Below are 14,310 nucleotides of genomic sequence, written 5' to 3' on the forward strand. Positions count from 1 at the left end.
CAGCGTGGTCAAACTTATTCTATGGCTTCCGCACCCTGCGTCTTATTGAGATAGACTTTCTACATTCCAAGATTATTAAAAATGTCTCCCGGGGAGCCTGGGTGGCTCAGTCAGTTAAGTGTCTGACTTCGGCTCAGGTCATGACCTCCCAGTATGTGAGTCCAAGCCCTGCGTCGGGTTCCGTGCTGACAGCTCAGAGCCTGGAGCCTGCTTTGGATTCTTGTGTCTCCCTCTCTCTTTGCCCCCCCACCTGCTTGCTCGTTTGCTCACTCTTTCTCTCAAAAATAAACAAAACATAAAAAAAAACTTAAAAAAAGAAGTCTCCCCTTATTGGTCCTATTTTCTTTTTTTGTATTTTTTCATTCATTTGGATTTTTTCCCTCAGATGGCTACCCAGTTGTCCTAATCCTATTTATTAAACATTCATCTTTTACTTATACATTTTAAATAACATCAAAATAATTACAGGGGCCCTTGGGTAGCTCAGTCGGTTGAGCATCTGACTCTTGACTTTGGCTCAGGTCATGATCTCAATGAATTCAAGCCCTGCTTTGGGCTCCGTGCTAACAGTGTGGAGCCTGCTAGGGAGTCCCATTCTCTTAAAATAAATACTTTAGGAAAAGAAACAACTTATGCACAAAATTCTTGTATATTTAGGTTTATTTCTGAAATTCTTGTTCTGTTGACCTATTCACGTGCCTGCACTACACTACTTATTGTATTTTCTTACCTTTTAATACTTAATATTTGAGTGGATTCCCCATTTATTCTTTTTAGAATTTTCAGAGCTTTGTTTTTTATTTTTTCCACTTGAACTCTGATACCATCTTGCCTATTTTCCAAACATGGTTTGGAATTTAATGGAGTCACATTAAATTTATAGGTTAATTTAGGAAGAATACATTGTGATGTTGAGTCTATTCGAGAACACGGTGTGCTGTTCCACTTGTTTAGTTGTTCTTCTGAGTCCTTGTGTAGTATTTTAAAGTTTTTACGATCATGATCTTAACGGTTCTTACTGAATATATTCCTTGATGTTTTATCTTATTCATGGCTATTGTAAATGGAGCCTTCCATACACCAACTAGTTGTAGCTTGTACATATAAAATATATGCAAATTCTCGTTTGAAGTTTCTCCATTCATTCTATTCCATTTTCTATGCAAACAGTATCATTTGCAAATAATAATTTTACCTTTTTTCCCCCAATTGGCATATTTCGCATATCTAAAATTCATTTTAATGTTTATTTTTGAGAGAGAGAGAGATGGGGAGAATGAGTGGGGGAGGGGCAGAGAGAGATGGGGACAGAGGATCCAAAGGGGACTCTGTGCTGACAGCAGAGAGCCTGATGGGGGGCTGGAACTCAAACTGTGAGATCATGACCTGAACCGAAGTCAGATGCTTAACCGACTGAGCCACCCAGGTGCCCCTAAAGTTCACGTTAGATATCCTTTTTGCCGATAGCATCTGTATTATATTTCTTAGGGCCGCTGTAACAAAGTACCACAAAGTTGGTGCCTTAAAACAGATGTTTAAGGCCTCACGGTTCTGGCAGCCAGGGGTCTGGAGTGACGGTGTCCGCAGGGCCACGCTCTGAAACTTCCTGTCTTTTCCTGCTTCTGGCGGTGTGCTGGCAACTCTGGGGGTTCCCTGGCTTGCAGCAGCAGCACTTTTGTCACCACCTGTGTCACCTGGTGTCCCCTCCCCCCAACCATGAGTCTTGTGTGTCCTTTTCCTTCCTTTTTTTTTTTTTTTTTTTAAATTTTGTTTATTTTGAGAGAGACAGAGACAGCGCAAGTGGTGCAGGGGCAGACAGAGAGGGGGAGACAGAGAATCCAAGGAGGCTCCGTGCTATCAGTGCAGAGCCCGATGTGGGGCTTGAACTCACCAAACTGTGGGATCATGACCTAAGCCAAAACCAAGAGTTGGATGCTTAACTGACTGAGCCACCCAGGTACCCCTATCTTTTTCCTCCTCCTCCTTTTTTTTTTTAAACATTTTCATTTATTTTTGAGACTGAGAGAGACAGAGTGTGAATGGGGGAGGGGCAGAGAGAAGGAGACACAGAATCCGAAGCAGGCTCCAGGCTCTAAGCAAGCTGTCAGCATAGAGCCTGATGTGGGGCTTGAACTCACGAGCTGTGAGATCATGACCTAAGCCAAAGTCGGACGCTTAACTGACCGAGCCACCCAGGTGCCTCTCTTTTTCCTTATTAGGATATCAGTCATAATGGATTCAGGGCCTACCTTAAAAACATCATCTTAATTTAAATACATTTGCAATGATGGTATTTCTAAATAAGATCATATTTAACAGAACCAGGGGTTAGAACATTAACATATCCTTGTGTGTGTGTTGGGGGGGGGTGGTCACAAACCAATCGCAGCATTGAACTGTTTTCCTCTTTATTCACTGTGAAGACTGAAGTTTATAGGAGTCCATGGATTGTTTTGATGAAGTGTCTTATCAAACCCTAAAAGTTCATATATAAAATATGGCAGGTATATGCATTTGGGTTGAGGAATGGGGTTCAAAGCTTTCATGGGTTTTTGTAGTGGGTCTGTTATCCCCTAAAAACTTAAAGAACTGTTTATGAAGACCAAAAAAAAAATAGTATTACATTAAGTCCATTTGGAAAAATGTATAGGTCTATTAGCTTTGTTAGAATGTGGATAATCATGGAGGTCATCCAAATTTAGCAACTTTTGATTACCATATATATGGTATATATATGGTGTATTGCTGTTTAAAAAGAGATTTTATATACACTTTGTCTTTTGAGCCTTTACATGTCATGCATAGAACATCATAATTTCCAGCACAATACATTCTGGGAAGTAACTCTCCAAAATTAAAAAGTGAGTCATATAGTCAGTTCTCAAACTCTGGGCTTAACAAAACCCTATAGGTACAGGAGTCCCCCTTTATCCACGGGAGATACATTCTAAGACCCTCAGTGCATGCCTGAAACCACAGAGAGTACTGAACCCTACATATACTGTTTTTTTCCTATACATACATACCTATGATAAGGCTTAATTATTACAAATCAGGCACAGTGAGAGATTAACAATGACAAAACAGAGCACTATAATGAAATACTACTGTAATAAAACATGTGAAACTGGTCTCTCTCAAAATACCTTATGTATTGCACTCATCCTTCCTCTTTTGGGTGAGATGTGAGGAGATAAAATCCCCATGTGATGAGATGAAGCGAGGTTAATAACGCAGGCATTGTGACGTAGCATGAGGCCACTACTGACCTTCCGACAACAGTCAGGAGGAGGCTCATGTGCCGTGGAACCCCAGTTAACCACGGGTGACTGAAACTCTGGAGGCAGAACCATGGGTACCACTGTATATGTAAGTGTTAACTTCTCACAAATGAACTCCCACGTACTCTTTCTATGTCAGTATGTATGGCCTTATGCATTTTTTTTTTCACAACTGCAATGTACAGAATTTCCATAATTTATCTAATTGTTTATTGATGAGTATTTAGGCAATTTCCAATTTTTCACTATTAAACGGAACAATGCTTCGTGCAAATCCTTGTGTACATAAACTTTGTACATTTGTGCAGATAAATTCCTAAGAATTGGAGTCGTTAGGTCAATGGAACTACAATACATATTTTGACAGTCATTCATAAACTGTCCTCCAAATATCAATTTACATTCCTGTCAACCCTTCTTAATACTTTTATAAACACCAAAAACTGTGGCAATACTATCAATTTTATACTGATAATTGATATTTTCCAATGTGATAGTAAAAAGTTTTAATTTGTGTATCTTTCGTAAGAAAAGTTAAGCATCCTGGAGTGGGGAAGTTCTTTCTAGGCAGGACAGGAAACTCAGAAGTCAGAAATAAAAAGCCTGAAAAATGCAACTTTTGTGAGCTGCTTGCTAGGCCCTTTGTCTATTTTTTTCCACTGGGTTAGGTTTCCTTTCTAACTGATTTAAAGACGTATTTTCAAGTGTAGGGATTTTGTGCACTTGCCATATGTGTTACAAATCTTTTTTCCAAGTTTGTTGTCTTTTTGAATGGTATTTTGTACCATGCAAATTACAGAATAAAAATATCCTTCGGCTTATTTGTTTGGGGCTATGTCTAGAAAAGCCTTCCCTATTTCAAGATCACAAATACACTTATTCAAGTAGCTTCTTTTTAGATTCTTATGGTTAATTTTTTTATATTTAAATCTTTGATCCATCTGGAGTTTATTTTGGAACAAGGAGAGAAGTAGGAACCTCTATTTATTTTATTATAAGCGGCTGGTTGGCTGTTCCAATACCTTTTATTAAATTAACCCTGCCATCTTTACCATAAGCCCATTCTTATCGGGGTCTAATTCTGTTCTCCATTACACTGCATTGATGTGTTCGCTAAGGAGGCTTTATAACACATTTTAATATTTGGGAGGCAAGTCCTCCCCCAATATCACTTTTTTTCCCCCCTGAATTTCCAATGATTCTCAATATCTTATTCTGCCAAATGAAATTTAGAATAGTTTTGACTGGTTCTAAAGGAAATTCTGTTTAGATTTGGACTGCATTCAATTTGTACATTAATTCAGAAAGAGCTGGCATTTTTACAGTGTTGTGTCTTCTCACCCCAAAACAAGGTGTTTCATTTAATTATTTTAGTTTCTTTACAGGTTTTATAGGATTTTTTCAAGTAGTTTCTGAAAACTTTCTAAGTATATTCAGAGACACTGTGCAACCCAACCCCAGGGGGCACCGTCCACACTGCTGTCAATGAGACTAAAGACCCCCAGTTGTCTGTATGATGGGTACGAGCAACTGTAAGGTTAGTCCTGTATTTTATAGTGTCATTGTGATAGGAGTTTTGTCATATTTAACAATGATGAGTTTAAATAGAACTTTTGTTATATCTAAATTTGTTACTATTTTCACATGACAAAGTTTGCATATTAATTTTATAACCTGCTACCCTGTTACACTTATTGTTTAATAAGAGATTTTCAGTTGATCCTCTTAGGTTTTCCAATATATAGTCCTAGATAAATTACGGCAATTTCGTTTTGAACTTTTTCCTAGTGCACTGGCTAGCACATTCAGCACAATAATGGAATCATGAGGAGAACTCATGTCATGTCTTTTGACTTTAAGTCCAATGCTCTTTTCTGGGTTCATATTCTATCCACTAAACAGTCCTGAGCACCAATTACCTTTCATGATCTTTTCTTACCCCAACAAGCAGATCTAAAGCTGCAATATTCAGTTGATAATTCTTATGCAAAATTCTCCAGCAAATTCAATATTCTATCCTACTAAATTGAAACGTGACTCTTAAAGATTATTCTCCAAGAATATGTTTTGGTTTGGGGGGGATGGGGGCTTTGCAGAGAAGAAAATAGACTGAGCTAGGGCTAAGGCGGTGACTGAAAAATGCGCATACTAAATAGGTATTTACTTGAAAGCGAAATACATAAAGTAAGCAAGGGGCTGAACTACCCCCTGCCCCACCGCCAACAGAAACTAGAAGCAGAACTCTCTGAAAGTACAAGTGACGTGACCCTAAAGCAAAGTTTCACCTCAGGGGTAAGGTATGAGAAAAAGCACGAACGGGCATGTTTTCAAGTATGTGAACTGCAATCATGTGTAGCTAACAATCTAGTGAGATGAGACAGCCATGTAACAAATGTCATAATAAAGTTAAGTATTAACGTGAGTGCTAAAAGTTAGAGAATGTTTCTCAAAGGTGAGTCATTCACTTGGCAACTATGTAGAATACCTCTTGAATGCCAGTACCCAATCTAGAAACAAAATGCTGAATGAAAAGAAGGGATCCCTGCTCTCAGAGAGCTTAAAGTCCACCGGCAGAGGTGGATGTTACTTAAATACACAAGTCTCGCAAAGGAGATAACAAAGCTGAGAAGATACAAGGTGACATAACCCAGAGCTGGGGTGTCAGCCAAAGCCCTTCTGAGAAAGCAGCCTTCCAGCTGGAATCTGAGGGATAACCAGGCAGAGAGGCAATCCGCCGGGTAAGGCTTAAAGGACGAGGCAGCAGTCTGGCCCTTCTGATGAGCACAGGTGAAAGGGACTCTAGACTGTGCAAAGGCACAGGAGCGCAGGCGTGACAGGTATGAGGAACTACAAGTACCCCACCTCCGTAAGGGAACATGCAGAAACAGAAACACCAGGGAGAGAAAGAAAAAAACCCCACAAAGATATCAGCAAGGAGGAAGAGGAGAAAACTAGAACTTCAACTCAGTACATGTTGAGCATTTACGATGTGCCTCATGATACAACAGGGGATTCTTCCAGTTCTAAAGAGTGAAGACTGGGTCCTCCTGTGAGCAAACTCTGTCTAACTGGGTTCATAACAGAAACATTCTTCTTTGAAGACAATCTTTCGGAGAACACTCCCTACCCCATCCTAGACTAGATCTTTTCAGTATCGTAAACCGTATTTCTACTTTCCCAAACAGTAACTACTAAAATGGAATCTGAATTGCTAACAAACGCATCTTCCTTTCTGTCACAGGCCCCCAACTGCTACGTCACTGAAACCTGTGACTAGAATCACTCAGCTTCACTGGGTCCGTCTCAACAGTCCCAAAATGTCGACAAGAGGTCTCCAGGGGGGTGACTGAGAAGCACATCTTAATCATGTGTAAGCGGCACGTTAATTTTTTCTCTTCACATAGAGTATACCCACTTCTTTTTTCGCCCCAAACCTCCTTTTCTCTCTTTCCTGCTTCAGGTTCTCAGAAAAAGTCAGAAACTATAAATGAGGTCATTAAACTTGAATGTCCTTGTCTAATCTCTAAAGAGATAAAATCCACAATGTTTACTGGGCTGCTTGGAAAGTCTGTAACTGAACCTCTAACTGGAAAAGCTTCACAATGAAAAACAAAGCTCCACAAGTTCTAGCTACAAAAAGCGATGTCCTAATTTGGGTGCAGTGCTAAGAAGACTCTAAGTAATAATCCCACTGGTTCTATGCCTGGGAGTAACAGAATGTCACAGCCTCCTGACAAACGATGCTTTCGTTTTCTTCCTAGATATCTTCTTTTATCACTATGCTATAGAATTTCTTTTATTCCTACGGGATGGAACCCACTTTTGAGTCTTATCCCCAGGGTCTAAGACGATTACAACAGCACACGTGGAGCCTTGTTTATGAGGGGATGGGAGACAGCCGTGGATCTTCTAAGGCTGGGGCTGGAGACGGGCGATAGAGGTGTTTCCAATCGGAGACACACCCCTGCCAAACTCTCAGGCAGAACGGACCCCCAGGCCCTCTTCGCTGCTACTGTTTTTGCTCAGTTTAACAGTTTACGCTGCACGGAAGGAGGCAGTGGAGCAGTGCAGTGGGAGAGCTTGTCCGGGAGACAGGGTAAGACACTGCTGGAGGGTGGCATCCGGAGGAGATAAGAGGGACTGAGTACAAGAACATGTGGAGAAATTCGTTTTGGAAAGAGATACTTCTTCCTTTGATCCTTGAGGAGCAGAGCAAGAATAGATTCAGACAGAGATAAAAATGCAGCTTGAACTTGGAAACTGAGGGAGGTTCATGCCTTACGGCAGAGCTTCTCAAACTTTCTGGGTATTCAGAACACTAATAGCTCTGTTTATTAGATGTTCAAACAATCTCGAAGTATTTGTTTCTAGTGATGTAGCAGTTTGAAAAATAAAGTGGGCACTGTATAGTTTGTTCTGGTTTTAGTTTAACAGCACATACAATTCACCCGTTTATGAAGTGTATAAATCAGTGGTTTTTAGTATATTCAGGATTGTGCCGCTATCACCTCAGACAGTATTGACACACTGGGCAGCCCGGGTGGCTCAGTCGGTTAAGCATCTGACTTCGGCTCAGATCATGATCTCGTGGTTTGTGGGTTCAAGCCCTGCACTAGCTGTGTGGACAGCTCGTAGCCTGGAGTCTGCTTCGGATTCTGTGTCTCCCTCTCTCTCTGCCCCTTCCCTGCTCTCTCTCTCTCAAAAAACAAACATTAAAAAAAAAAAAGTAGAACATTTTCATCACCCCAAAAAGAAACCCCATACCCATTACCACTATTTCTCCCTCACCCTCCCCTCCTCTAGGCAACCACTAACCCATTTTCTGTCTCTATAGACATTTCATATAAATGGAATCATGGCTATGTCTGCCTTCTTTGCTCGGCACACTTTTTCAAGGTTTGTCCATGTTACAGCATGCATCAGTATTTTATTCCTTCTTATGGCTGAATACTTCGTTGCATAGATATACCACATTTTGTTTATACCGTCATCAGTTAGTGGACATTTGCTTTTTGGCTATTATGGCTAATGCTTCAACAAATACTCATGTACAAGTTTTTGTGTGGACGTGTTTTCACTTGAATATATACCTAAGAGTGGGATTGCTGGGTCATATGGCAAACTTTTGAGGAATGCCAGACTATTTTCTAAGGTGCCTGCACTGTTTTTACATTCCTACCAGCAGTATATGAGGCTTTGAATTTCTCCACATATTTACCGCTTTTTATTATGTGTCTTTTTAACTATCACAGTGGATGCAAAGTGGGATCAGACTGTGGTTTCTATTTGCATTTCTGTTGAGTGATGTTGAGTATCTTTTCATGTTTATGAATGGCTTACTGGCCATTTGTATATCTTTGGAGAAATATTCAGGTCCTTTGTCCATTTTAAAATTATATTATTTGCTCTCTGAATTGTAGGAGATCTATGTATACAAATACCTTATCAGATACATGATTTGCAAATATTTTCTCCCAGTCTGTGGGTTTTTTCTTTAAAAAAAATTTTTTTTTAATATTTATTTTTGAGAGAGAGAGGCAGAGCAGAAGTGGAGAAGGGGGCAGAGAGAAAGGGAGACAGAGAATCCGAAGCAGACTCCAGACTCTGAGCTGTCAGCACACAGCTGGATGTGGGGCTCAAACTCATGAACTGGGAGATCATGACCTGAACCGAAGTCAGACACTTAACTGACTGAGCCACCCAAGTGCCCCTAGTTTTTCTAGTTTTGAGTTAAAAGAAAAAAAAAAAATACATGTTTCCTCCACTTGAATTGCTATTCTTCCCCTTTTAGTACAGTTCAGAAACTAGTATGTTGTTATTTTATTCCAAGATGTTTCTCTTATGAGACCTGAATTCAAATTTTACTTCTGCTAGCTACCTAGCTCTACGGTAGTGACTTGGACGAGTCATTTCATTACCCTCTCACTTTTCATACTTGTAAGAAGAGGATAAATAGTACCTACTTTATAAGGTTATGCATGAACATGACAGCATGTGTAAGTACTTAGCATAACGCCCGGACTCCCACAAAATGGAATTTGAAGACTCTAAAAGATCTTTGAAAAGCACTTTTAGTTCAAGATATGTGTGAAATATTAAGTACTGTATTACTTCATGATGATTACTGAATAAAGAATAAGATGCTTTGTGCAAGATCAATTTATATCAAATCATATCATAATTTAGTAATCCTGTGTGTCGGTTTTACCATTCTGCAAATCTGAGGCTTTAGAAAGTAAGCTGGTATGTGAAGGATACTATGTTTTTTTTTTTTCAACGTTTTTATTTATTTTTGGGACAGAGAGAGACAGAGCATGAACGGGGGAGGGGCAGAGAGAGAAGGAGACACAGAATCAGAAGCAGGCTCCAGGCTCCGAGCCATCAGCCCAGAGCCCGACGCGGGGCTCGAACTCACGGACCGCGAGATCGTGACCTGGCTGAAGTCGGACGCTTAACCGACTGCGCCACCCAGGCGCCCCTGAAGGATACTATGTTAAGCGATGTTTTCCAAATTTGTTTTCAAGTCCCATAATGGTCTTACAAGAAAATACCGAGTCATAATGTAGTAAGACAGTAAGTTCAACCAGTAAGATACATTGGAGATTGGTTGCTTTACACGAGTCAGTAAAGGGTTAAATGTGGTTCCTAAAGGCACCTGTGCATGCTTATTTCTTTTTAAAGAGTCACTGTGGCAACCACTCATTCTCCTCAAAGTTTAATTTTTTAAAATGTTTATTTTTGAGACAGAGAGCATAAGTGGGGGAGGGGCAGAGAGAGGGGGAGACACAGAATCTGAAACAGGCTCCAGGCTCCGAGCTGTCAGCACAGAGCCCAACGCAGGGCTCGAACCCATGAACAGCGAGATCGTGACCTGAAGTCGGACACTTCACTGACTGAGCCACCCAGGCGCCCCTTCTCATTCTCCTCAAAGTTTAAAAAACAAACATGCTTTTCAGAATTTTCATGGATTAAATCTCTGAATCTGAAAAACAATGACATATTGGACCTGAAGTGAATATTCTGAATATTCTGTCTGTATTAAGTTGCATGCACCTGCGCACACACACAAAAGCCATGCTTTAAGACATCCACAAATATTCCTCCTCTTCCTCCACACCCACCATACCTCCAGGTCTGCCCCGATGTCACACTCACTGTCTTGGTGATGGGACCCAGGCTTTAAATACCACCTTTCAGCTAATGACTGCCAAATGCATGCCAGCAGCTCAGACCTGTCTCCACACTTGATTATTCAATTGCCTCCTAGACACTTCCCTCAAATGCTTAGCAGACATACCCGACACGTCCAAAATTGAACTCCTGAGCTTCTGCTAGAAACCTGCTCCTCTACAGTCTTCTCATTTCAGTTCATGGCATTTCCACTCTCCGGTTGCTTATGTTTACCTTGGAGTCATTCTGGACTCCTTCCATTTCTTCCACAGATCCCATCTGCTCTGTTGGGAAATCCCACTGGCTTTACCTTCAGAATCTATCTAGGATCCTCTAATCTCTCTGAATCTCAACTGCTATCATCCCTAGTCCAAGCTTCCACTGTCCTTGGCCTGGATTACTACAATTAGACTCCAAAGTGACCTCCCCCTTCCAGTCTTGCTTCCCTTGGTCTAAGCAAATGGATTTTTTTTTTTTTAAGAGACAGTGAGAGCGAGCATGCACACGCTCAGAGAAGGGGCAGAGAGAGAGGGAGAATCCCAAGCAGACTCCGTGCTGTCAGCACAAAGCCTGACGTGGGCTTGAACTCACAAACCGTGAGATCATGACCTGAGCTGAAGTTGGACGACCAACCGACTGAGCCACCCAGGTGCCCCTGTGGCTTTTAGGCTTGGAAAGGCTTGACGATGAGACTTAACTAGTTCTTGAAGAACAGAGTATGAAGAAGAAAGGAAGGGCTTTCTAAGCAAGAGAAAGAGCTATGGGTGAAGGCAGAAGTTTGACTGCAGTGGGGGAATTAATGTAATACTAAAAATAGGCTGTGAGTTGCGTGGTGTATGGCTTAATATGGTTGGTGCAAGTCGCTGACACGAGAACATAACATCTAAAGCATTGTTTCAGGAAAATTTGGTAGCTGTTTATAAATGGAGAAAAGTTGAGAAAGAATGTAAAACTGGGAAATCATTCATGAAGCCGTTATATAATAATTCCAGTTTGAGGAAATGCAAAGGGAACCGACAAAGTTTCGGGACGGAGGAATCCGAGGCACCAACCCATTCAGAAATGCCTGGCTTGAAAGTGAAAATGAGAAATGAACTTTATTTAGGTCAGGCCCACTTATATAAATCTGGGTGTTATTTATTGAATCTTTCAGCGTGTGTGGGGGAAACTACAAGAGGAAAAAAAAAATGCTAAGAATAGAGATTATCCAAAGGCTCTGAATGGGACAAAGGGGGACAGCCTATTATTACTGTGACAATAAAATATGTCACATAAAACCTTATCAAATAAAACCTTATAGCATAAAACCTTAATCGAATACCTGAGGCATACAGGTATTATAATTAACTGAGGTTAACTGTGGTTAATTGAAGGCTAATGAGATTTTTCTAGTCTTAATTTTTGCTTGCCGAGTTTCTTTTTTCCCCTCTAAAAAGTATCATGTCTTATTCCCCCTCAAAAACTAGGGAACACAGCTGAATTATTTTTAGAGGATTCAGGATGTCCCCATCCTTCAAGGTGATCATCATAAATACATATTTTTAATACAAAATCACAGTTATAGGAAATTGGGATAAATCCATGGTGACCACAGTGCTTATCCTGGTATTAAAAAAAATTTTTTTTCCAACGTTTATTTATTTTTGGGACAGAGAGAGACAGAGCATGAACGGGGGAGGGGCAGAGAGAGAGGGAGACACAGAATCGGAAACAGGCTCCAGGCTCTGAGCCATCAGCCCAGAGCCCGACGCGGGGCTCGAACTCACGGACCGCTAGATCGTGACCTGGCTGAAGTCGGACGCCCAACCGACTGCGCCACCCAGGCGCCCCTATCCTGGTATTTTAAAAGACTCTTGACATTTATTTGCCTTTCAGAGAAAGGCAGATAATATCAAAACAATTACAACCCGAACTTTCAGCTATTTTAGGGGTCTCTTATTAAACAAGCAGGATTTTGCTCCAGTGTTTTTTTGTTTTTTTTTTTTTTTTTCTTTTGCCAACACGTACGAAGGACACAGGATGTTAGTGTCAAATGCATTATTACATCATGGCAGTTTCCACTGCCATCGCCTTGCGTTGTAACAGATGCTTGCGATTTAGGCTCTTTTACTGCAGAACGTCCCTTCATGCACTAATTTTGCGACCCTCCAGCTCTGATTTGAATTTAAAGAAACACTTCATTCTTGGTGTACCAAATGTTGGCTTCCGACCCCCCGCAATTCTCCCGGGAAGTTTCTGTCGCTTTAGAAACTTTCATATTCCAGCGCAACATGCCAAGAAACGCAGGTATACGGCAGCGACCGTGGAAGGCTCTCCCCACGTGTGCCTGCCCTCCCACATCCGGGCCTCGCACGGTGTGTGCCCACACCCACGCCGAGGTCACAATCTCGCAGATCCCACTTGAGCCTTGTTTTCCTTTTTAATCAATGGTCTCTAACTTTCTTAAAAGCTATCGAGCAAGTCAAGTGACTCCGGCTTCGATTCGGTCCCTGGCTCGGAGAGCCCCTGCCCGGCCCGGCCCGGCCCGCCCCTCCCCCTGTTCTCTAAACACCCGCTGAAGACAAACTCCAGAAACAGAAGTGTCTACACAACCTCTTCTCCTTAAAATTAGCCAGTGCTCTCCACAGGCAGGTACCCAGATACCGGCCTTGCAAATACACCCGCGGCGCCTACGCCCGCCCAGGGCGCTCTCCCCCTGCCCGCTTAAAGGAAGGTGGGGAAGCGGGAAACCGAGCCACCGCGGTACCTTCTCGGAAACTGACTCCGGGAGGTGCACAGGGGCGTCCCGGGGGCCGTGCGGGGAGCCGAGGGCAGGCCCTGGGGGAAGGGCCCCCCCCCCAGCCTCGGGGCGTCCCCGCACCCCCCCCCCCACCCCCGGCCAGAGAGTCGGGGCTCCCGCGCCTTGCTCCCGGCACCCCACGTGCGGAGCCCGCCTGGGGCGGCGGCCGCCTCCCTCCGCTCCCCCGGGTCCCGGGTCCCCTCAGGGCATGGCCGGAGGCCGCTGAGGAGGTCGCCCCAGTTCACCTCGGCGCTCCCGGCCGCAGCCCCGCCGCGGCATCGGCTTACCGGCTCAGCCCCGGGGGGAGGCGGAGGCGGCGGCGGCGGCGGCGGCGGCGGCGGAGGCGGCGGCACGGCTAGCACGACCTCCGGTCCTAGCCTCCCTCACCTGCGCGACAGCGGAACTGGCCGGGGGCCTCGCCCGGGGGAGGGGCCTCCGGACGCCCAGGCGCGCCGAGCGCGCCAGGTGAGCACGCCTGCGCAGTCCGGCCGTAAACAAGCCCGCCCCTGCCCCTCGGCCGGCCTCCGCGGGGCCGGCTCGCGGGTGGGAGGGGCCAGGAGGAAGAGGCGGGGGAGGGGGGGTAAAGAGCGAGAGCCCAGCACGGCGCCTGCGCGGTGGGCGTGATCCGGGCACTTAGGGCAGGATGAACGCTGCTTTCCAAGATGGCGACGGAGGGAGGAGGGAAGGAGATGAACGAGATTAAGACCCAATTCACCACTCGGGAAGGTCTGTACAAGCTGCTGCCGCACTCGGAGTACAGCCGGCCCAACCGGGTGCCCTTCAACTCGCAGGGATCCAACCCCGTCCGCGTCTCCTTCGTAAACCTCAACGACCAGTCTGGCAACGGCGACCGCCTCTGCTTCAATGTGGGCCGGGAGCTCTACTTCTATATCTACAAGGGGGTCCGCAAGGTACCGACCCAGGCGTCACCGGGGCCCGCCAGGGGCGTGGGCGGAGGCCAGGAGCAGGGCGGTGACAGCGGGGCCCAGGGTGACCGATAGGGGTGGCGGTCGCTCTTACTTTTGAGTGGGCCGGTAACTCCACTGGGGTGCTCCTGAGGAAGGGGGATTCACGAATAAG

General features: G+C 43.9%; 1 protein-coding gene across 18 annotated transcripts in view; it reads left to right on the forward strand.

Moving 5' to 3' along the window:
- Positions 1-13,833: 13,833 nt before the first annotated feature.
- The window catches only part of WDR20 (WD repeat domain 20), a 66,078-nt gene continuing 65,601 nt past the window's right edge, over positions 13,834-14,310 (forward strand). For 14 of the 18 annotated variants that reach the window (XR_007153304.1, XR_007153306.1, XR_007153305.1 and 11 more), the window contains exon 1: positions 13,834-14,141. Coding sequence is in view for 13 of the 18 variants with exons in the window: in XM_047864172.1 (XP_047720128.1) it covers positions 13,893-14,141 (249 nt within the window). In the remaining 5 variants the exon portion in view is untranslated. The remainder of the gene's footprint in view (positions 14,142-14,310) is intronic. The other 4 variants (XM_047864162.1, XM_047864161.1, XM_047864165.1 and 1 more) reach the window with 3 other exon arrangements.

The sequence above is a fragment of the Prionailurus viverrinus genome, chromosome B3 (assembly GCF_022837055.1).
Source record: "Prionailurus viverrinus isolate Anna chromosome B3, UM_Priviv_1.0, whole genome shotgun sequence".
Lineage (NCBI taxonomy): Eukaryota > Metazoa > Chordata > Mammalia > Carnivora > Felidae > Prionailurus > Prionailurus viverrinus.